Below are 23,977 nucleotides of genomic sequence, written 5' to 3' on the forward strand. Positions count from 1 at the left end.
GATTTCGACTGATCTGCTAAGTTCTATAACTCAATCTCCAGAATTAGAGGAATAAATATTTATTTCTCTATGAACTTCAATTATTTATCCAAGATTCATCTGTATCCTTATCTAGGCTGATTTTAAGAGAAATCATCGCAGTTACATTTTGTCAGAATGTGCTTCATTTCTAATTCTGACCTATTCGCAGAGCTGAACAGACAGTTATTATCAATATTAAAATAATAATTGATTTCTTGATAAACTTGAACCATTTGTTCAAGATTCGTGCGTATTCTTATGCAGGCTAATTTTAGAAGAAAACATCTCTATAATATCTTTTTCTTATGTGTTTTGTTTTTAATTTAGACCTGTCTGTTAAGCTGGATAACTAAATAATAACAAGTTTGAAAATAGAAATAAAAATTTTTCTTTTTAATTCCGAACTTTTTCTATGTTAAAAAAAAATCTTGAAAAATTTTGAAAGATTCCTTCAATGGAATAGAAAAAAAAGTGTGTGCGTGTAACCTTTACGCGCGATTGAAGTCAAACTTCTTTGGCGTTGACGTCATGTATCACTGAAATTATTGAATTTTGAATTGAATAATAAATATCACATTATAATTTAATTGTATTTGGCTCCCCGCCTTTATTAATCCCGCCAAAATTTCTCAGCAAAAATTTCTCACAATTATTTACAATTAACTAGAATTATTTCTAAAAAAAAAACATTAACATGGCCCTTTCATCATGGTTTCTGTGTGAAAAAATATTGTACAAGAAATTATTGCTGACAATTTTTGTCGCGAGAAATTTTTGCATGAAAAAAAGAGACGGTTACCGATATTTTGCATACTATTGTCAAGATAATTTAATGGAGATTAATTTGAGATTTTTCAAAAATTGATTTAGTTTACGATAAACGGAAAAAAACTTCAAAATAGGTCAAAAAATTGTTCTGTCCGTCATGTATGAAACTCTGAAAACACTATAACTTGCGAAAAAATGCATCAATTAAGTTAAATATTTTTTTTTTTAATTCCTTAGGATAATTGTAGGCCACCGAATGCGAATGTCAGGTAATTCAGTGTCATTCATGGACAATTAACAAAATAAAAAAGCCAGAACACTGTATATCTATATGGGGTATTCCATGCCAAATCGACCACTTTTGAACTCGACCCCTTTAAATTTTGCTGAAACATTTCCATTCTTTTCTACCCTTTGAAAAATACTTTTGAGAATTTTTTCAAATTTTTTTGGCCAACCCAAAAAAAGTTATGAATTTTTCAAAAAAACGGCTTTTTTATTTTCAAATAGCCATAACTTTTTTAGCCATCGACTTTTGGGTACCTTTTTTTTTTTAAAATTTTTGTTTTTAAATGAACTTTTTGAAAAAATATATCAGAAAATTAAATATCATCAATTCTTCAAAATAATCGGCTTTTTGACCAAAACCGTTATTTTTGGAAGTTCGACAGTTTTTTTTTTTTTTCTCAACAAAAATTTCATTTAATATGACAACTTTTCCCGTCCATCTCGGAGTGGCTCGGATTTTTTTTTAATTTTTTTTATTCAATTGACAAAAAATTGTCAATTTTTGAAAAATGGAAAAAAATTTTTTTTTTCTAAGTTATTTCTATAATAAAATAAATGTAATTTAAATGTTTTGTGGTATAATATCCTTAATTTATAAGCTTATAAAACGATAGTAAATACTAAGATTCAAATTTGAACATATGAGTAATATCGATAATCTAGGGTATGACAATTATGGACTTATCTATAGTCAGTATAGTAAAAAACTATACGCTAGTATGTTTCGATTCATAAGTAAGGCTGTCACGCTCATATCCAAACATAACCTGTTAACCTTTTGTGTGATGTGGTGAGAGATTTTTGTCATTCCATTTTTTAAATAAGAGAATTATTGTTATAGTTGATTTGACCTTGTTTGAAAAGATAATTATCTTACTTCTACTCATCTACAGTGATTGGAATAATTTCATCGAGACATAATGGCATCAAAAATATTTTTCGATCGTTGTTGTAATCCATTTGATTTAGAATCACATTTTAAAAAAAAAAGTTTACGTCCAGCGACTGACATCATGAAAGTCACGTTGGGATTAAGTGATAATTATTTATTATGCAGTTCGTGTCGAAACAAAGCTTTAAAATTGGTAAAGGAACAAACAAATACTAGTAATGATACTACCGTTGATGCAAGTGATCATGAAGATGATTCTAGTGATAACAATGAGAACAGTGATGGTGCTGACAGTGATAGTAAGACAACTGCCACAGATCTCCCGTTGTCCTCATCATTCCGTAAGTTTTTTTTAAATTATTTATACATAACTTGAATGCATTTTTAGCAGCTATACGATTCATTGTTTTTTTTAAGGTTCCTTGTCGTTTAATAGTGAACCCAAAGATTCACAATCAAGCTCGGCATCCCAAGTTAGTGCTGCAACTCAATTACCCAGTATAAACGATGCATTGCGACTATTAAATCAATCGCCAATTCCTTCAACAAATTGAATGATTATCAATTTTTGAGTAATAAAATAAATCAGACGTCTGAAAGCTTGAAAAAAATTTTGCTCTCAACTGCTGACGAAGGATCAATTGATGACGATGGTGAAAATTTTCGTTCATTAATTGAAAAGCTGCACGATAAATTCAATGATAAAGAAACAGAAAAAGTCTTTAAAGATACAAATCTTAACCTTGTTACCTGAAAAATGGGGTGAAAGACGTATTTGTAAAACTATGAATACATCAAGACATTTATCAAGAGTAGCAAAAAGTTGGTTGAAGAAAAGGTATACTTTCAACAGCTGAAACAACATTAGGTAGGTATAGCTTAAAATCAATGGCTCTAATACATCTGAAGATTGATTCACTTAACATTTTTTATAGGGACGACAATTACTGATCAAATATTATTGAAAAATTGCGAATTTTTACAACGATGATGAGTATAGTGCTTTGATGCCCGGCATGAAAGACTTTGTTTCAGTTCGAAATGATGATGGTAATCGGGTACACGTCCAAAAACGGCTTGTTCTGTCTAATTTAAAAGAACTTTACCAATGTTTCCGTGAAATAAACCCTGCAGAGAAAGTTGGATTTTCGAAATTTGCTTCGTTACGGCCGAAACATTGTGTGTTAGCAGGAGCAAGTGGAACGCATACTATCTGTGTATGTACTATCCATCAAAACTTAAAGTTGATGATGCTTGGTAATTATCCAATTTATTAATAATCATACGTGCCTAGATTTTCAGTTTACTCAATCACTTTTATTTCAGGTGCAAATGTTCATTCTTTAACGAGGAATACAGAAAAGTCGTTGAAACACTATAATGATTGCTTGGACATGATAATATGTGAGACTCTAACAGAAAAATGTTATTTGGGTGGATGTAACAAGTGTCCAGGGGGTAGATGAGTTGAGTAACATTTTACTGACATGTTTTGAGAATCATGAAATCGAGAATGTCACGTACAAGCGTTGGGTATCAAAACCAAGGTGCAGTTTAGAAACTTTTATACAGCCTACAGAAGAATTTATTGAAAACCTTTGTAGTGAATTGAAAGTTCTTCTACCTCACTCATTCATTGCAAAAGAACAAGCTAAGTTTTTAAAAACATTATAGGAAACACTAAAACCACTTTTTTTCATAATCCCGACAGGTTATCGGACCAGTACACGCTTTCACTGCGTACGTGATTTATTTATTAAAAATTGGGTGAAGTGATTGATCACAAGGTAAGAGTATTTATGAATATTTATTTAGAAAAGATATTCCGGAAAATTTATATACGAATATAAGACGTAATTATAGACGAACAAAAGCATGCATGCAAAGAAAATATAAAACGTAATGAATACGTTTTAATAGAAACTTAATTTAGATAACTTAGAAAGACTTGATAAATATTTATTTATTTAATTAAATAAGTTCGTAGATTTCTAAAAATATTTTTTAATATATTAGATGGTGACAAATAGATTTACTTTAAGTGGATCGACTCTTGTTTTATGATGAAATCGCTGGCGAGGCCGGTGGACGCTAAAAAATTCAAGATGTCGGCCAACAGCGTCATAATAACTATAGTACACGAGAATCACGTGTATTACAATAGTATGTTTAGATCTTGATTTCTAGAAGATGTTTTAAATTAAATTCTAAAAGTGAAGTATTAATTTTAATCGCTATAAAAATGTATTTTGACATGTCAATAATATTGATCAATATAAAATACATATTAAAGCTATTTTGGTAACTTTAGCTATGCGACGCTTGTGTTCAGCATCAAGTAGCTTATAGTTTGTGAGGTTGTTTGTTTGCATAATGTATCCCGAGTGTGTGCGTGATCAACCGTCTTCAACGTCGTTTTATTGCCGTGCGTAAAACTATACGTTGGAATAGGTGTGCATACTCGAGGTGGTGCTGTGTAAATGATCAATCTTGCGTTTCAAATTAAAGTGAATTGCTGTGCGTTTATTTTAATTTAGAAGCACGAAACAGAATCAATTAAGAAGAGTATCGGGTACTAGATGAATAGAATTTTAGAATATCAATAATAAGAGATAGATGATAAATTATTAATTAAATAATAAATTATTAATTAAATGTATAATTAATTAAATTTAAATTCTGTTTCATAAAATCCGAAATAGATGTCAGAGTCAGACAAAGCTCCACTGGTTAATTATGACAGTGAGGGAAGTTTTGAAAGGATTGAAGATCTTGAAGATGTTGAACAGAATCCTGAAAATATCGAACAAGAACCAGCAGTGAAAATTAAGACTGAGAAAAATGTGGACACTCTTCACAGTCTGTCACAGTTTCGCAAATGATTGATTCAACAAGCAGATGAAGGTAATCCAATATCATCAACAAAAACTGTTGACATTAAAGATGTCAAGGTGTCACTTGAAAGAATAAAAAACTTCTCAACTCCTGTCAAACCAGGCCAGTCAACGAGTAAGTAATGACTATAAAATAATTTAGAAGCTGTAAACATAATTAGAAGACACACTTTATGAAAGATGAAAGTGTTTAAGAGTAGTTAGATGAGGCCTATTTAAATGTATAAATATGTATAGATGTTAAGAAAATCCCAGATACTAATTAAGATTACATGTTTACAGGTACAGATGATGGTAAAGATGATGGTACAGATGATGATTTTAAAAACAAGAATAACAATACGAAGATTAAGATTAGAAGCAGTGAAAAGATGTTAATGCTTGGTAATACGGATTTAGAAGATATGAAGAGGTTTATGTTGGAGTCAAACAAGCAGACTCAAGAAATGGCAACATCAATTGGAAGAACAGCTAGGAGACTCGAGGAAGTCTCTTACGCAATGTTAGATGCCCTAAAGGTGATGACAAAAGGGTATAAAGCAGAGTTAGATCGCGAAAAGACTAAAGGAGAAGCAGCTAAGGTAAATAATTCACATAAATTTCCTGCTTTCCCAAATAAGAATGATTTAGAAGTTACAAATGGGATTCATACTATCTCTAGAGATTTGAATGTAATTAAAGATGCATTACTATCAAATCAAAGTAAGATTAACGTTAGAAGAGATTATAGATTAACTTAAAAATCAAACTATAATATCTGGTTTGATTATTTAAAATCAGAACTTACTAGTTGTGATTCATTAGATGTAATAGATGAGAATAGCAGTAATGATAATAACTAATCAAATTCGATGAATAATAAAAGAAAATGCCTTGTTAGAGATATTATTATTAATCATTTAGATGAAGATTATCACAAGAAAATTCTTGAGATTTCTGAACCCGTAGAAATTTTAAAAAGAATTAAAGAATGTAGAAAAGAACAGATAAACTTTACATCAAGTTCAGTTAGAAAAAGATTGTATTCAATTAAGATGAAAAAGAATGAGAAGGTCAATGATTTCTGTGAACGATTTGACCAGATCATTAGAGAATATGAATCTTGCGGAGATGGAGAAAAATTAACTGAGCAAGAAATTAGATCGGCGTTTTACCAAGCTATAACCCCTGTAACTCCCCAACTAATGTCCGCAGATTTTCTTAAGAGATCTCATTCAAAAGAGATGATGACATTGAATGAAATGAAATCTTTTATTCTACAGTTAGAAGCAGAAAAGAAGACCGGAGACGGAGAAGATACTGTCAAAGCACAGACAGCAAAATTTGACAGTAAGACAAAATGTTTCAGATGTGCTAAGACTGGACATAGAATCGAGGACTGTACATTGGCAAAAGATTTGTGGTTTTGCTATTTCTGCCAAGATTTTAAAAATCACAAGGGTAAAGATTGCGACGAGGGAAGACTCAAAAGTAAGATTTTAAATAATGATAATATCAAATCTAGAGGTAAAGTAGATAGACAAGGTTTTATTAAAGTTAGAAATAATGTGAATTCTAAGCCATATAATAATGATAGACGTTTTAAGAATTATAATAAGAATAATCAGCACTCAGCTCAAAATGCACTTAAACAAGAAAGTAGAAGTGCAAAAAGAGTGACTGATGAAAGACAAGGTAAGAAATTATTAAATGAAGTTTTAATAGATGAGATTAAATTTATTGCGGATTCAGGAGCAACAGATCACATAGTAAAAAATCGATTGATATTAAGCAATTTTGAAAAATGTGAAAATAAAGTAATTAAGAGTGCCAATAAGAATAAATCAGCTGATATTATAATAGATGGAAAAGGTGATCTTTTGTTCTACACGAATCAAGATAACAAGATAATTAAATTATCAAATGTTATTAGTGCTAAAGATATATCAGATAATTTATTATCATTAAGAAAATTAGTAGATAAAGGATTTAAGATTTATTTAGATGATAAGACTTTGAGAGTATTTAGTGAAAATTTAGAAGAAATAATACTAGAAGGAATATATGAACAACCCAACTGGATCTTGAACTTCAAAGTTAAGAATTACATCGACGATGAAAACAAATTAGATTGGGAATACAACGCTTATCGATGTAAAGCTGTAATGATTCAAGAAGATGATACCAATGAATCAGAAATAGATTTACAAAGGAAGGAGGGAGATTCAGAAAACGAAGAGGCCAAGGATTCTTCAATTAGGAGGGAGGAAGAAGTTACAACACCTCCAGAAATAGAACAACTTCCTGAAAATTCAAATGATGACATGTTTAATTGGGATTCTAGTTTAATTACTAGAAATACAATCAAGCTAGATGACATCGAGAGCATTAAGAATTTAGAAGAGCTATTTACATCAAATCCATTAGAGCAAGGGACAACAGAGTCAAGCAAAATAAATGAAGCTATGTTATGGCATGTCAGACTTGGTCATGCTTCATTAAATTATCTCAAGATGTTACAGAAGGTATACAGTAAATTAGAAAAAGTTAGATTTGATGATTCAATTTTAGATTGTGAAATATGTATTATGTCAAAGATGCAAAAACTACCATTTAAAGAAGTTAGAAGACGAGCATCAAGACCATTACAAATAATACATACGGACACGATGGGTCCAATAAAACCAATTTCACACCCAGGACACAAAAGATTTATTAATGTGTATATAGATGATTACTCAACATTAGCTAGAGCATATGGGTCATTCCACCAAATAAGAACATTTTTACGGGGCGACCCTCGCGGATTATGTTTAAAATTTATGGAGGTGTTCTCTATAATAAGAAATAAATTCCCTACAAGTTTCAGCCCTTAATATGCAGCGGTTCTGGAGTTATGATTTTTTGAAATTTTGACAAAAAATTTTTTTTAACTTTTTTATTAATTTTTTTGATGAGGAAAACTTTTTTATTAAAATCCACGAAAAATCTTATCTTGTCGGAAAAATTCTCAGCTTTTGAATGAAACTATCCATTTTATCATAAACACATCAGAAGACCCTTTGAAATCCAATTAAAGTGGAAAAATTGATTTTTCTCGGTGTGCAGTGCAAGGTACATCCAATTTGACATTTTTTAACTTCCCGCTACGAAAATCGAAGATTTTCAAAAATCGGGAAGTTATTGTTTTCACCCCGTTTTGCAAAAACCGAGTTTTCATCAGATCTCGACGTTTGAAGGTCGGTGAAGCTTCCCTGACTATCCCCGCGAGGTTGTCACGGCGTCTGTATGTGTGTGTGTGTGTGTGTGTGTGTGTGATTTTTTTTTTTATCTTAGGGGGGGGGGAATCCTTCTTACGGATTCCAGGCATAGCTGTTCGGCCTGGATATGTGGCGACTCGACGCAGCGTCATACTAAAACTCGACGCTAACGCCCCTACCCACTAAACCCTAAACCCCTTTTCTTCTTTCCTCTAATCCCTCATGGAAACCGCCGTCAGGCATTACTTCGTGAGGGGAGGATCTAGCTACTGCTATTCCTTCTGGTGGCTAAGGTGTTATTTTTCCTTCCTTCTAGTTTCTGTCATTTGCCCTTTTTCTTTCAATGGAACGCAGCTCTGTAAGCACTTCGGTGGTAAACGTGCTTGTGGCGTTCCAGGCAGCTTCGGATGACAGCATTTCTTCTACTATTGACTCTGGTGTGATTTTCTTGTTCAGGATCTTCTTTAACTCATCACGCTGTGGGTTAAAACGAGGGCACTCGAAGAAAACGTGCTCCGCATTTTCAGCAACTCTTGGGCAAGACGGACACTCTGGGCAATCATCGTGCTTAAAGCGATAAAGGTACTCCCGGAAACAGCCGTGTCCTGACAACATCTGGGTCAGATAGTAGTTGGCCTCGCCGTGATTCCGGTTAAGCCAAACGTTAATCCTTGGTATGAGACGGTGTGTCCATCTCCCTGTTGTCGCGGCGTCCCACTGCGATTGCCATCGTGCGATGCTGTTCTGCCGTTCTTCAGCTCTGAGTTCCTCTGCACTTAGTGTGGTTGACCTCTTTCGTTGGTAAAGGTTCCGTCTTTCCTCAGCTAGAACTCTAAGCGGCAGAGTTCCGGAAATGACACACACTGCTACTTCTGATATCGTGCGGAATGCACTGGCTAGTCTTACAGCGCTCAGTCAATATACTGGTCCAGCTTTTCTCCATGATTCTTGCAACTTCAGCGCGTCTGCCCAAATGGATATTCCATATGTGAGCACCGATGTGACAACTGATGATAGTAGTAGTCTCCTGCTCTGCTTTGGCCCTCCGACGTTCGGCATCAATCGTGCGAGACTAGCCCTCACTACAGACGCTTTGGCACTGACGTGTTCCACTTGCTGTTTAAAGTTGAGACGGGCATCGAGCATCACTCCCAGATATCGAATGAATGGTTGGGATGTGATTTCTTGGTCTCCGACGTTTAGATTGATCGTTTCCACCACTTTTCTGCTAGTGATAAGTACAGCCTCGGTCTTCTGTTTAGCCAGTTGTAAATTTACTGTGTCCATCCACTGGTTAATTCGCTCAAAGGTGATAGCGAACATATGTTTCATCTCATCAAGATGCTTGGCGACTATTACTACGGCTACGTCGTCCGCGTACGCTACCAGTTTGACGTTTCTTGGTAGTTTCAGTCTCAGCAATTCGTTGTACATGACATTCCAGAGAAGTGGACCGAGAACAGAACCCTGCGGTACACCTCCAGTAACATCATACTCCTTTGGACCATTCTTCGTGTCATATCTCAGGACTCTATCTGTGAAGTAGCTAGCGACTATCCTTCGTAGGTATCCTGATACGTTCATCTCTTGAAGGGCTTGCATGATGCAATCCCAGTTGGCGGAGTTAAAGGCATTTTTTATGTCTAAAGTTGCCACCAGGCAATATTTCTTCGTTCCCCCCTTCCATCTGGTACCGGCGATTGCGTCTTTGGCTATACCGACAACCAGGTTGATCGCGTCCAGGGTTGATCGTCCTTTCCGAAATCCGTACTGATTGTCTGCCAAGAGTGGATCGACAACTGCTTTTATCCTTTGGTGGATTATACGTTCTAGTATCTTACCGGCTGTATCCAGCATGCAGAGTGGACGATAAGATGACGGTTCTTCCGGTGGCTTTTTCCCTTTAGGAAGTAGTACCAGCCGTTGTTGTTTCCACTTCCGAGGAAAAATCCCTTCCTTCAAGCAGATGTTGTAGACGTCGAGGAATAACGCTGGCGCTGCTTTAATAAGTGTGTGTGTGTGTGTGTGTGTGTGTGTGTGTGTGTGTGTGTGTGTGTGTGTGTGTGTGTGTGTGTGTGTGTGTGTGTGTGTGTGTGTGTGTGTGTGTGTGTGAAAGTATGTGAACCGCTTATAACTTTTGAACGGCTTGACCGATTTCATCGCGGTTAGTGCCATTCGAAAGGGCTTGACCAAACTTAGATTTTGAAAACTATTTGGACTGATTCAGATCAATAGATTTTGAGAAATCTTCAAAAAACTAAAAAAAAAAATTTTTCAAATGTGGTTTTTTTGGAATAACTTTTAAACGGCTTAATAGTTCGATTTCAAAAACTAATCAGATTTTAACCTCAAAAAACCACGTCAATCACCACCAGTCCGGTCAAAATCGGTTGATTCGTTCGAGAGATATCGTGAACGAAAGAAAACTGAAAAAAGTGTTATTTCGGAATAACACCAAAATTCCTAGCGCGATCAATTCAAAATTTAAGATTCTTTGTGAGGCTTAAAAAACTGCGTCAAATGCTGCCAACCGCGTGAAAATCGGTTTATTCATTCAAAAGTTATTGCGGTTTAAAAATTCAAAAAATAGTGTCACCAAATCCCTATCAGACTTTTGAGCTCGAAGAGCTCAAAAGCATAGGAAAACAATGTCTTTGAGCTTGGAGAGCTCAAAATAACCCATAAATTGTATTTTTGAGCTCGAAGAGCTCAAAAACGCCATTGGTGCAATTTTAAGCGCCTAAGTATGGAATTAGCGGGAAGTTGCAGGGATGGCCTTCAGGGTCAACCGTTTTCCTAATTTTTTTCTGAAAGATCAGAGTTTTTTACACAAAATATATGGTTTTCACGATGTGCATATTTTTTGTTCAATAACAATTAAAATAAACGTTATATCGGCTAAGCGTTATACGATTATTCTGGATAGTAAAATAATTTTCTGTTAAATATTTAAAATTTCAAACTGCTCGTTAAAAAATTGAGTTTATACAATGCAGATGGCGCTCACGACTACGATTCCATTTTCTTATTTAGGATATAATTTTCCAAAATTTGCGAGAAATACTGATTGGATTATGGAAACTTAATCAATTTATAAAAATTTATTGAATAAATTGATGTGTAATAATCCAACGGAATCGTGCTTCTTCAGAAGTTGTAATAGATGTCCAAACAATGAAGAAATCATTAATTACTTTCATCCATCGTTTAAAGAATTTGATGTAAATGAAATCGAATTTAAAATGTGGACATCAACCGATCGATGTACCATTGTAAACGTTATTTCGGATTCCGATGACTTCATTGATACCTTAGCGACGCAACTTGAGAAACTTTTAAAACATGACTTTACAGTAAAAATACAAAGTCGGTTTTTCCCTAATGCGAAATTAAATTTGAAGAGTGCTGAATTAGCGGTAGTTTTTAACTTGGTAACAAATTGCGTTTGTTGTGCAGGAAGCTGCTCAAGGCTATCATTGGAATAATGACCAAGCTACTATATTTCAAATGGTGGTTTACTAAAACGAAAATGATACTATTAAGCATTTAGGCTCAGTTGGTATCTTAGATTGCCTTAAACATGACACAGTTTTGATTTATTTATTTCAAGAACAATTGATTTCTTTTTTAAAAGAAAAATTTATTGTTATTGAAAGGATTTTTTACTTCTCAGATGGAGCACCTCAGCAATTTAAAAATAAAAAAACATTTACTAATTTATGTTAATATTATGCTGACTTTCGAATCATCGTTGAGTGGCATTTTTTGCGACTGCCCATGGCAAAGGACCATGCGATGGGCTTGTAGGTCCAGTAAAACGACATGCTGCTAGAGCTTCATTACAAATGGAAAATAAAAAACATATACTGGCACCACAAGATTTGAATTCCTGGGCAATCAAGAATTTTACAGGCGTTGATTTTACTTTCATAACGAATGATGATTATTTAGACAAAAAAAAATGTGTTAGACGTACGATATTCTTTATCAAAAACGGTAAAGGGTACACAGACATGCACACTTTTACCGATAAATGATAAAATTGGATATGCTCTTATTAAAACTGTATCAACATCTGAAAAAAGTTCAAAAATAAAAGTATTTTAATTATAAAGATTTTACGTTTAATTTAATTGTGATTGAACAAAAAATATGCACATCGTGAAAACCATATATTTTGTGTAAAAACTCTTGTAAAAAAAAAAATTTTATTTTGTTGAAATTTTTTATGAAAATTATTTTTATTCTGAGTAATTTTTTTTTCTGAAATTATAATTATAAATATTATTATTATAAATATTATTAATATAAATATTATTATTATTATTATGTTATTAAATGCTCAGGGGGGTTGTCCCCGGAGTCCGATTCTCCGAGGGCCCAGCCTGAGCTCCATCCATTACTGCTGTACCACTCCGCACAACAAGGCGGTTAGTGATCACAGCAGGCCAAAGTCATTTTCCTAAGTAGACGGAGGGAACCTAGTATGACAGCCTTCTGCATCCTGACCGCCAAGAATTCAGCTTTTGATGAGCAAGCTGGAACTCTGGCAAGTGAGGATACAAAAGACTGTTTCATCCCTCCGAGGACGCCAACAATCAGGACGACGAGCTTGACACGGTAACCTGAGTAAAATTTGCCAATTTCAAACAGGAGATCCTGATATATCTGTCTTTTGTGCTCTTCTTTGGCTGAGATGTTGTATTCAGCCGGGGCCGAGAACTCAATGACATAAATATCACGAGTAGCCTTGTCGAAGAGCACAATATCAGGTTTGTTGTGATCTATCCGCCGAGTTGTTGCAAACGGCATGTTCCAATAAATTTTGCAACTGTCATTCTCAACAACCTGGGGAATATCTCCTGGTAGATAAGGCAGCACTGGTGTCATATCAATACTGTAGTAATGACGAAGATAGTAGTACAGTACTCTCAGGGCAGCGTTGTGACGCTGGATATATGTACCTCTCGCCAACACAGGACATGCCGACAAAGGTGCATGAGCGTCTCCGGATGTTGTTTACACATCCTACATGACGTGTCCAGAAGCTGCACCTGGAGCACCTTGCTACGGTATTCTAGAGTGTTAATGACACCATCTTGGCAGGCAAATATGAACCCTTCAGTCTCGGACATCAGGCCAGCTGACTTTAAGAAGGAAAACGTCAGCTGGGTGGACAAGCCATGATCACGCACGTGTTTGAAGAACACGCTGTGCATGGACTTGTCCATCAGTTCGCCTAGGAGTAGTTTTTCCTCGGCGTTCCTGATGACGCTCTTGAATTCCTCCTTTCGGAGTTCCATAAGAGCGTTTATCTCTCCAAGACCAAGGGTTCTTGCTGCATATATAGCTGCCTTATACAAGAACGACCCCTTATGCGCATTCTCATGTTTATGAACAATTTGCATAAGAAAGTCATCCTCATCTGCAGTGAAATTGACAACTTCGTGTGTTAAACCCAGGACTAAACGATCGTGAAGCCGCTCCAAGCTCTGCAAGCCTCTCCCACCGATCGACCGGGAGAGGTATAATCTGGCGACTGATGAATTGGGGTGCATGCTCCGGTTCATGTTGATAGTCTTACGGGTTCTGATGTCGAGATCTCGCAGATCCTTTCGGGCCCATTTTAAGACACCGAAAGAGTATAGTAAGACTGGGACAGCAAGCGTGTTAGTAGCGGAGACTTTATTTTTGCCGGAAAGTTCGGAGGACCAGATTTTCCGGAGTCTCCTAACATACTCGCTACGGAGAGTTGCTTGGACTTCGGAGACCGCATGCATGCGGTGCTCTTCCATTCCAAGATATCTATACAACTCTCCGGCATCTAATTGTCTTAAAACGCTCCCATCTACCAACTCGACATCATCACCCGTAACAGAGCACTTACCCCTCGCCAGATGTACGACCGCACACTTGTCCAACCCAAAAGACATTCCGACATCCCGCGTGTACTCTGCTACGATGTTAAGGGCCGCCTGTAGATGATCTTCATCAGCACTATACAGCTTCAGGTCATCCATATAAAGCAGATGGGTAATCGAGTATTTTCGATCACCTGGAGGCCCCACAGAGTACCCACGAGTTTTACGGAGAGCAACAGATATAGGCAGCAGTGAGATGCAAAACGCTGTTCATATATCTGTTGCCATACAGGTTCTATCTCCTGCAAAATACGGTTGTTTAAAATTTTTGTAAAAATTTTATAAACCGCATTCAAGCAGGTGATAGGCCTGTAATTCTTTGGGTCAGACAAGTCACCTTTTTTTGGTATCAGTACGGTTCGCCCTTCCACGAGCCAGTCTGGAATCGGTTCGTCAGCTCTAATGTACGATGTAAATATACGGGCCAGATGGAGGTGGGTAGAAGTAAACTTCTTCCACCAAAAGACATTTATGCCATCTGGTCCCGGGGCAGCCCAATTTTTGCTGCCATTTAGAGCTGAACGAACTTCATTCACACTGACTGCAGGGCTCTCTTCATCAGCATTCTGTCTACGGTGTTCCTGACAGAATGCTTTAAAGTCGTCCAGAGCTGGAGTATTGGCGTTCACGTTTGGTTGATCTCCATACAACTCAGTCCAAAAAGCTTCCACCCGCTCAGGTGTTGGATAATTCCCGGTAACATCGGTCTTTGGTGTCAGAAAGCGTGAAGGGCTGGATCGAAACAACGAGTTGTCGACCAACCGCTTCAGCCTTTTCTCTAGTGACTTTTGGCAGTCACTAGAGCCCGCAATTTATTGAGAGACTCTTCCTTGATGACAAGAAGAGTACTCTTATTCAGTGTGTGATGACGCCACCGAAGTTCAGCAGCAATGCGCCGAATTCGGGGCGTGTATGCTCTTTGAGTTGTTTCAAACTCAATCACACACTGAATGCGGGAGATCTGTTTCCGGGATCTGTCAATTTTGAGTCCAAGTTGTGAGATGCGCTGTCTCAACCTTGCCTCGATCGAGAGACAATGTCTCTCTCTCGGAAAAGCCGAAACTGCTGCACCATACACAACCTGGCTCACAGTGAGCAGGGTGGAATCCTCCAGGATGTTTGCACGGAGATCTTCATTTACCGCTTCTAGCTGTTGTTGGGAGTAAGTTATACTTTTAGATATACTTACTTGCCGTCCTATAAAGGGATTGTTGTCATCCAAGGAGGAACGGCGTCGCTCTTGATGTAATTGCGCCGGAAAGGAAAGTCTATTAGACTGCCTTCTATCCGGCACAAGCGATCTTCTATTACGCCGAAGATAAGCGGCATAATTACGCAGGTGTTTAGGCGTAAAATGCTCTAGCTCCGGATGCATATCACTCCAAAGAGTGTGCATCCGGGCCATATAACCGCTCACCCCCGGCTCGCTACGTTGGTAGCACACCAAGAGGTCGACTCGTAGTTCCTCCGTCCACTTAAAGTAAGTCCTTAAAGCGCCAGGGTCGTCATCGTTCATCGGGTCCGGCGTGCTCCTCCCACCTGATGAATGGTCCTCATCCGAAAAGGACCGGTTGTGGGGAGCACTTCTGAGATTACGTCTTGTTGTAACTCAGTATTTCAATGCAGTGGGTAGTTGGCCCACTGCATCGGCTACGTCGTTCGCCTACAGACCTGGTGTTATGGTCTGCGTTTCCCGCGATGCGCCGCTTGGAGGCCACGTAGCAAGCACCGCTATTATTATTATTATTATTATTATTATTATTATTATTATTATTATAATTATTATTTTTATAATTATAAATAACAGAAAATTTTTTACTAGAATCGTAAATTTACAAGCATGTATGGAAAACACACATTCCATGCTTGTAAAGAAGAACTTTCTTATAAACTCCGCCGTCCATCTTACGGCATGTAACAAATTTTACTACCCTAACTTTTTTCAGAAAAAAAAGTCAAATTGGATGTACCTTGCACCGCACACCGAGAAAAATCAATTTTTCCACTTTTCAAAGGGTCTTCTGATGTGTTTATGATAAAATGAATATTTTCATTCAAAAGCTGAGAATTTTTCCGACAAGATAAGATTTTTCGTGGATTTTAATAAAAAAGTTTTCCTCATCAGAAAAATTAATAAAAAAGTTAAAAAAAATTTTTTGTCAAAATTTCAAAAAATCATAACTCCAGAACCGCTGCATATTAAGGGCTGAAACTTGTAGGGAATTTATTTCTTATTATAGAGAACACCTCCATAAATTTTAAACATAATCCGCGAGGGTCGCCCCGTAAAAATGTTCTTATTTGGTGGAATGACCCATATGCAGTAAAGACTAAAGATAAATCAGGAGAAACATTAGAAAAATTTCTTATATCTACAAGAAATTTACTTGGCAGAGATGAAAAAGTATGCTACGTTAGATCGGATAAAGGAACAGAATTCACTGGTGGAAAATTTCTAGAGGTTTTAAGAAAAGAAAAGATAGAATTAGAATTAATACCGCCTTATACCCCTGAAAACAATGGAGTATCTAAAAGATTCAACGCTACGTTGCAGAGAAAAGTCAGAACCTATATGTTAGATTCTAGTTTACCCAAGACTATGTGGGAGTTAGCAGTAGATGCAGCTGTTCACTCATACAATCGAACACCACATAAATCTATAGATTATGATGTACCATTGATGAAATTCAATAAGAATAAAAATTCTCATTTTGATAAAATTATAAGATTTGGATGTATTGGATATATTAGAATTTCAAAACCAGAGCTCAAGTTCAGCGAGAGAGCAATCAAAGCAGTCATGGTGGGATATAAACTCACAGGATACTTGTTATGGCACCCAAGTACTGGAAAATTTCTAGAGTCACGACATGTTAGATTCAATGAAAAATTAGTGTACAAAGATGTATATAAGAATAAACAAACAGAAGAAACTGAAGATGAAATTAGTTGGAAGTCAGATGAAAATGTACCAAATAATTTAGAAAACAAAATCAACGAAGAAAAGGAGAAACTGGAACAAAGAAAAAGAGGAAGACCCCGTAAAAATCCACTAGATGTTAAAAACTTAAATGAAAAGAAGAATTCATCAGAAGAAATTAGACCATGTACTAGAGGTGAGATGAAAATAATATTAGAATCTGAAAAGGATAGAGATAGAAAATTGATTGAAGACATAAGCTTTTCAAGAAGCGCTAATGTGTCTGAACATCAATCTAAGAAAGATGAACAAGAATTAATAAGCTGTTTAATTACTTCTTTAAACAAAGAACCTATCAATTATGATGAGGCAAGCAACTCAAATGATAGATGTCAATGATGAAGGCTATCAAAGATGAACTGGACTTAATAACTAAAAATGACATCTGGGAATTCGTAGATTTGGAAGAAGCAAGTAAAACTGGAGGAAAATTAAATATCATTGATTCAAGATGGGTATTTAAAAAGAAAGTAGAAGTAAATAAAGATGTACTTTATAAAGCACGACTAGTATGTCGAGGTTTTAAAGATAATAATGATTATGATTTAAAAGATACATATTCACCAGTATCTAGACTATCAATCATACGAGCATTACTTTCAATAGTAAATAAATATGATCTAGAAATTTGTCAATATGATGTGAAAACGGCATTTCTTTATGGAAATTTAGATGAAGACATTTATATGAAGATAACAGAAGGTCTAGATGTAGATGAAAAGACAAAACAAACAAAGATAATTAAATTAAAGAAATCTCTGTAAGGATTAAAAGTAAGTCCTAAGAAGTGGAATATAAAATTCAATCAAGTGGTAAAAGAAATTGGTCTCGAGAATGACCTACATGAACCATGTTTATATACTTGGAGGAAAAATGGAACTGTAGCTGTACTGCTAATTTATGTAGATGACATTTTAGCTGCTAGCAATGATCCAAAGAAGTTAGATAAAATTGGAAACCATTTATGCAAGAATTTTGAGATGAAAGTTCTTGGTGAACCCAAGAAATTTCTTGGAATTGAGATAGAAAGAAATAGAGAAGAGAAATACATTGTATTAAATCAAAGCAGTTATATAGAAAGCATTTTAGACAAATTTAAGATGACTGACTGTAATCTTCCGAACACCCCAATGGTTACTAGACAAGCTGAAAATAGACGTAAAAGAAGAAATTTGGAAGAGTTAGAATCATCTGAACGTGAACAATCATCAATCACTAGAAAAGCTCCATACAGAGAAGCAATTGGAAGTCTTATGTACTTAGCAAATGGAACTAGACCCGATATTTCTTTTGCTGTACATTACTTGGCTAGAAAACAACTAAGTGCTACCGAAGATGACTGGAAAGATGTAAAAAGAATCTTGAGATATTTGAAAGGTACAGTAAATTTAAACCTGAAATATACAGGTAACTCAAATGAATTAGAAGCTTTTTCAGATGCTAGTTTTAGAGATAATGATGACTCCACGTCATCAGGAGGATACATTATTAGATTGTATGGTGACGTAATTGCTTGGAGAAGTCACAAACAAAATTACGTTACATTGTCAACTTGTCAAGCAGAATATTTGGCAATGAATGATGCTTGTCAAGAGATAATATCTCTAGATAAAGCAATTAGATTTGTGATTGGAAAGACACTATTTCCTACTATTATCTGGTGTGATAACAAGTCAGCAGACGACTGTACTAAGAAGGATAGAAGTCATAAACTTAAGATGTTCGATAACAGTGTAAATAAAATTAGATTAGAATTATTAGAACGAGAGAAAACAGGTAATAGAAAACACATGGCACAAACCCATGGTGATTTCATTAAACAATGTGTTAATGAAAATAGAATAAGAGTGTGCTGGATTTCTACAAAAGAAAATCTGGCTGATATATTAACTAAGCCATTACCTGCAGAACCTTTTAGATACTTAAGAGATAAATTATTAGACTAAACAATTAGAAGTATATTAGAAGTTATTTAGAATTAATTATAATTATTATTTCAATATGTTACAGAAAAACTTAACGACAGAAAGAAGTAGAGCAGTGGAAGCTGGACATAAGAAAATGGAGGGACTGTTGAGAAGACAAGATTTTCAAGTCCACTTTCCTAATTATTATTTATTATTCATATTATATTTTATTTTTATATTTGCCTCTCAAAGCGACAACTAGCTTATGATTATTATTCTCATTGAGACGGCGTCGGTCTACGCGAAGCCTAGCTGCGCATACGACTCACTCTCTGGCTTGCTCGCCGTGGCTCGCACATGTTGCTTGGACCCTTGTCGGTATTACGTACTACTGCGTAGTTACAACTCAAGTACTTTTCTTAATATTGTTAACTATATAATACGGATATTATTTTGATATCAAAGATTGTTTAGAAGTGTTTTATATTTATCAGAAGAATAAATAAACTTAGATTCAGTTTAAATAAAACCTTGTGTTCCACTTTTATTCATAATCCCGACAAATTCCGATAAAAATTCTTTGTAAAACTATTTATCAGTGTGGATTACGTCCGAGAAAATTTAGTTAATTTTATAAAGAATATTCTGAGAATTGATTTAATGTACTGAGTATTAAACTCGTGGAAATTTGGAAATAAGAAAGAAGCGTCGGTTTTAAGCCGGAATTTTAAGAAGTAAATTATGAATTGTGAGAATAATTTATGGTCTTTTTTTATTGCGAGCTAATGACTGAATAATTTTGGAAAAATTTAACGTTGTAAATTTTGAAGTTTAATTTTTGTAAATACGGAAATAAAAAGTAAAGTAGGGTCAGTGAGTGTGTGAAGATGCGTGGGTAATGTGTGTGAAGATCGTGCGGGTTGTGTGAGGCATTTCTAGAGCGTGTGTGCCAAGTGGACAACGCGACGTAGTTAGAAGCCGTTGTATAGACGCCAAGTGGGGTACAACGGTAGTAAGTTAGAAGCCGTGGTATAGACGCCAAATGGGGTACCACGGTAGTAAGATAGAAACTGCAGTAAAGACGCTCAAGGGAGGGTACTGCAGGATTAAGTTTAGTTTTAGGCAGGTGTGGGAGACCGTTCGTTCAGAAAAAGCCCAACTAGTTGTAACCAGGGTGTGGGAGACCGTCCGTTAGAACATCCCAGCTAGTCATTGTATCGTCGTTTGGAAAAAGGGTCGTTTGTAAATATCGTTTATTTCGCACTCAATTCTCCGCATCGTTAGGTAATAAGTTGTTAGTTTATAAGTGAGCTGAATTGTCAGCAAATTTGTTAAAGTTGATTTGTTATTAATAAAAGTCCGGATATTGTTAAATAAAAGTTTATTCATTCCAGATCACCTTCCTCCACTCTCTCTCCCTGTAGATTATAAGCTCAGCTCCGGTTTCCGGTTCCAGGAACCGTGTTGAAAAATCCTGGTGGCCCCCTTGTTAATTTAGAGTCATTTTCTAAATCATTTTCTAGAATCATTTTCTAGAATCATTTTCTAGTACTACCGATATTGCGAATTCTATCACTACTCCTGGTGCTGCAACTGCTACTAGCCCTAGCACGAGCTATACTGCAAATTCTACTACTACTACTGGTGCTGCAATTGATGCTGACACTAGCACTACCGATATTGTGAATTCTATGACTAAGGCTGGCGCTGCGACTGCAACTAGCCCTAGCACGAGCTATACTGTGAACTCAACTATTACCACTACTGGTGCTGCAATTGATGCTGACACTAGCAGTACCGATATTGCGAATTGTATCACTACTCCTGGTGCTGCAACTGCTACTAGTCCTAGCACGAGCTATACTGCGAATTCTACTACTGCTACTGGTGCTGCAATCGATGTTGATACTAGCACTACCGATATTGCGAATTCTATTCCTACTCTTGGTGCTGCAACTGCTACTAGCCCTCGCACGAGCTATACTGCGAATGCTACTACTAATACTGGTGCTGCAATCGATGCTGACACTAGCACTAACAATATTGCGAATTCTATGACTACCGCTGGCGCTGCGACTACTACTAGCCCTAGCACGAGCTATACTGAGAATTCTACTACTACTACTGGTGCTGCAATCGATTCTGTCACTAGCACTACCGTAACTGCTAGTTCTACTACTACAACAGGTGCTACTTCAGCTAATGCTAGCCCTGATGTCACTGATGCTACTTCAGATTCTGGCACTACGACTGCTCCTGCAGCTACGAATGCAGTAATTGCTTCTACTTCTAACACTACCATAACTCGAATAACTATGCCTGGTAATGACGTGGTTGAGTTGCGGGAAAAAAGTAAAGTTTATGTTAGATTTAATGACTTAAGAGACGTTATGCGTTTTAAAAATAATCCAAAAGAGATGACGCGATGGTTGTTGTTAAGTATATATGGTTCGGAGCAGCTAAAACAGATAAGTGTTAGTGGAAAACATCAAGTTCCTATTTCTTCCGATGTACTTGATGCTGTTGAAAGTAAATTATTATTGATAATTATATTTTTATAACATTTTTATTTTAAGCAATATGTATATACAACAACTTATGATCTTATAACTTTTTTTCAGAGTTCACATTGAAAAATACTGACACAGAGGAACAATTAACTAATCATGAATTTATAAGCTGTGTCACGCTCCAATTGTATAATTTAAAAAATCCAAAAAAATCAAATTTAGAAAAGCCACCAATGAATTGAGAAAAAAAATTTTTTTAAATTTGGTTTTATTTTTTAAAATTAATAAATTCAATATTTTTGCCATTTGGCCATTGCCTTGGCATTAAATCATAAATAAATAAATAAATAAAATAAATATAGGTAGTCCATATACGTTTTTCATTCTAAAATAACATATTTCTTTTAATTGAGGTGATGACAGCTTGGATACAATTACATAATATTTTTTTTATAAGTGACTTAAAATGATTAATCGGAAATACATGATAAAGCTAGAAATGAATAATTTTAAAATAACTTTTGCAATAGTAAAAGGATGTTCATAGCTATTTAGAATTATCGAGCAGTCGAATTGATTGATTATTATGCTGCCAAAAAAAAATATTTATAGATAATTATATATATTTATATATAAATTGGTTATATATGATTATATATGAAAAATGGCTAAATATAATCATATCTAATCATACATAATTATGTATAATTATATATAACTATAAATAATTATAAATAAAAATATTTAAGTATATATGGGGTATTCCATGCCAAATCGACCACTTTTGAACTCGACCCCTTTAAATTTTGCTGAAACATTTCCATTCTTTTCTACCCTTTGAAAAACACTTTTGAGAATTTTTTCAAATTTTTTTGGCCAACCCAAAAAAAGTTATGAATTTTTCAAAAAAACGGCTTTTTTATTTTCAAATAGCCATAACTTTTTTAGCCATCGACTTTTGGGTACCTTTTTTTTTTTTTAAATTTTTGTTTTTAAATGAACTTTTTGAAAAAATATATCAGAAAATTAAATATCATCAATTCTTCAAAATAATCGGCTTTTTTTGACCAAAACCGTTATTTTTTCGAAGTTCGACAGTTTTTTTTTTTTCTCAAAAACTTCAATTAATATGACAACTTTTCCCGTCCATCTCGGAGTGGGTCGGATTTTTTTTTAATTTTTTTTATTCAATTGAAAAAAAATTGTCAATTTTTGAAAAATGGAAAAAAATTTTTTTTTTCTAAGTTATTTCTATAATAAAATAAATGTAATTTAAATGTTTTGTGGTATAATATCCTTATTATATATATTTTATATATAGCAAATATATTTATTACATCTAATTAATTATTGGATTAATTTTATGGATAGAGTATTTAATATGGTCCTACGCAATTCTCTGTAACTAAAAAAAATGCAAAAAAAAATATCTAGTTATAATTTTACGGCTATAACACCAGTGGTCAACCATCCAACTATTAACCCTGCTCAATGCTGCTTAACTTTGGTGATCTCCGTGCGTCTTGAAGTTTCTGTCTGCTATGCTGCTGTCTTAGATGATAGTGATTCTATGATCTAGATAATATATTATATAAGTTTATCATAAATATAATATAAATATTGATTTTATAATATATTTGGATAGTCATAATTCATAATTTATTTATTTTAACGAATCTCATTATAATATAACACTTATTTAAATAATAAAATAAATAATGATTTTACTATTAGGTAGTAGCAGAGCAGACCAAAACATCTCATAGAAAATGTAACAAATTTTGTATTTCAGAATTATTTAAACGTAATTATAAACATCATTTTACACTTTTTGTGATTACGAAAAAAAAATTTTTTTCAAAGAAAAAATTTTTATATATGTTAATTATATATAAGCATATATAATTATGTATACTTATATATAATTATGCATGGGGATATATATAATCTTGCATGGCTGTATATTACTCCATAAATAGTCATATATAATTATAAATGATTATATATGACCTCCTATACAAGTCCATATATAATCATGTATGATTATATATAATTATATATAATAACTTCTTAGCTTAATCTTAATTAAAAATAAAAAATTTTTAACTATTAGATATATTCACCCGAAGATGGTAATGAGTGCTCATACCGACAATAATGTGGTGAAAAATGAATTTAATAAATAAAAATTTAATGAAAATTAAATAAGTCTAACATCACTTTGGATCGGGGAAGTTGGCTTTGAAATATAGAACTCTTTAATTAGTAAAATCACCGATCTTCAGAAAAAATGAAAAATTATATATAATTATACACTAGTCACAAAAATTAAGGGATATAAAAGAAATTCCAAATTTTTGGGTGATTTTCAACAAGCTGTAACTCCGAGGAAAATGGTCGTATAGAAAAAATAAAAAAAGCAAATTGTAGCTCCAAGTGTCTAGTTTTTAGACATGACCATGAAAATTTTTTGTCATGTCCAAGTCTGGAGAAATCCTAAGAAAACTACCAAAAAAAAATTTTTCCAAATTTTTTCTCGTCTAAAAAAAGGTCTACG

At 34.6% G+C, this 23,977-nt stretch overlaps 2 protein-coding genes across 4 annotated transcripts; both read left to right on the forward strand.

The window, feature by feature from the left end:
• Window positions 1-1,689: 1,689 nt before the first annotated feature.
• Window positions 1,690-2,677, forward strand: LOC123275355. Its single transcript, XM_044743438.1, has 2 exons — window positions 1,690-2,310; window positions 2,387-2,677. Exons 1-2 carry the CDS (start codon window positions 1,998-2,000, stop codon window positions 2,521-2,523), a joined length of 450 nt encoding a protein of 149 aa, XP_044599373.1. The 5' UTR covers window positions 1,690-1,997; the 3' UTR covers window positions 2,524-2,677.
• Window positions 2,678-2,941: 264 nt separating this feature from the next.
• On the forward strand, window positions 2,942-20,299 carry LOC123275356. Of its 3 annotated transcripts, none has more exons than XM_044743440.1 (7): window positions 2,942-3,226; window positions 3,296-3,756; window positions 3,986-4,182; window positions 4,672-4,978; window positions 5,146-5,444; window positions 6,126-6,333; window positions 19,014-20,299. In XM_044743440.1, exons 5-7 carry the CDS (start codon window positions 5,235-5,237, stop codon window positions 19,037-19,039), a joined length of 444 nt encoding a protein of 147 aa, XP_044599375.1. In that variant the 5' UTR covers window positions 2,942-3,226; window positions 3,296-3,756; window positions 3,986-4,182; window positions 4,672-4,978; window positions 5,146-5,234; the 3' UTR covers window positions 19,040-20,299. The 3 variants fall into 3 exon arrangements, with proteins under 3 accessions (XP_044599375.1, XP_044599376.1, XP_044599374.1); XM_044743441.1 differs by lacking the exon at window positions 3,986-4,182 and having other exon boundaries at window positions 3,296-3,516; window positions 3,681-3,756; XM_044743439.1 differs by lacking the exon at window positions 3,986-4,182.
• The last annotated feature ends 3,678 nt before the right edge of the window (window positions 20,300-23,977 follow it).

The sequence above is a fragment of the Cotesia glomerata genome, linkage group LG1, assembly GCF_020080835.1.
Source record: "Cotesia glomerata isolate CgM1 linkage group LG1, MPM_Cglom_v2.3, whole genome shotgun sequence".
Classification (NCBI taxonomy): Eukaryota; Metazoa; Arthropoda; class Insecta; order Hymenoptera; family Braconidae; genus Cotesia; species Cotesia glomerata.

Bases quoted from the DNA above. Each gene is read 5' to 3' on its own strand.
- LOC123275355 (XM_044743438.1), top strand. From the start codon at position 1,998: ATGGCATCAAAAATATTTTTCGATCGTTGTTGTAATCCATTTGATTTA. The intron at 2,311-2,386 runs GTAAGTTTTTTT...GTTTTTTTTAAG, and splicing joins CCCGTTGTCCTCATCATTCC to GTTCCTTGTCGTTTAATAGT.
- LOC123275356 (XM_044743440.1), top strand. From the start codon at position 5,235: ATGTTAATGCTTGGTAATACGGATTTAGAAGATATGAAGAGGTTTATG. The intron at 5,445-6,125 runs GTAAATAATTCA...TTTATTCTACAG, and splicing joins CTAAAGGAGAAGCAGCTAAG to TTAGAAGCAGAAAAGAAGAC. The intron at 6,334-19,013 runs GTAAGATTTTAA...AATATGTTACAG, and splicing joins CGACGAGGGAAGACTCAAAA to AAAAACTTAACGACAGAAAG.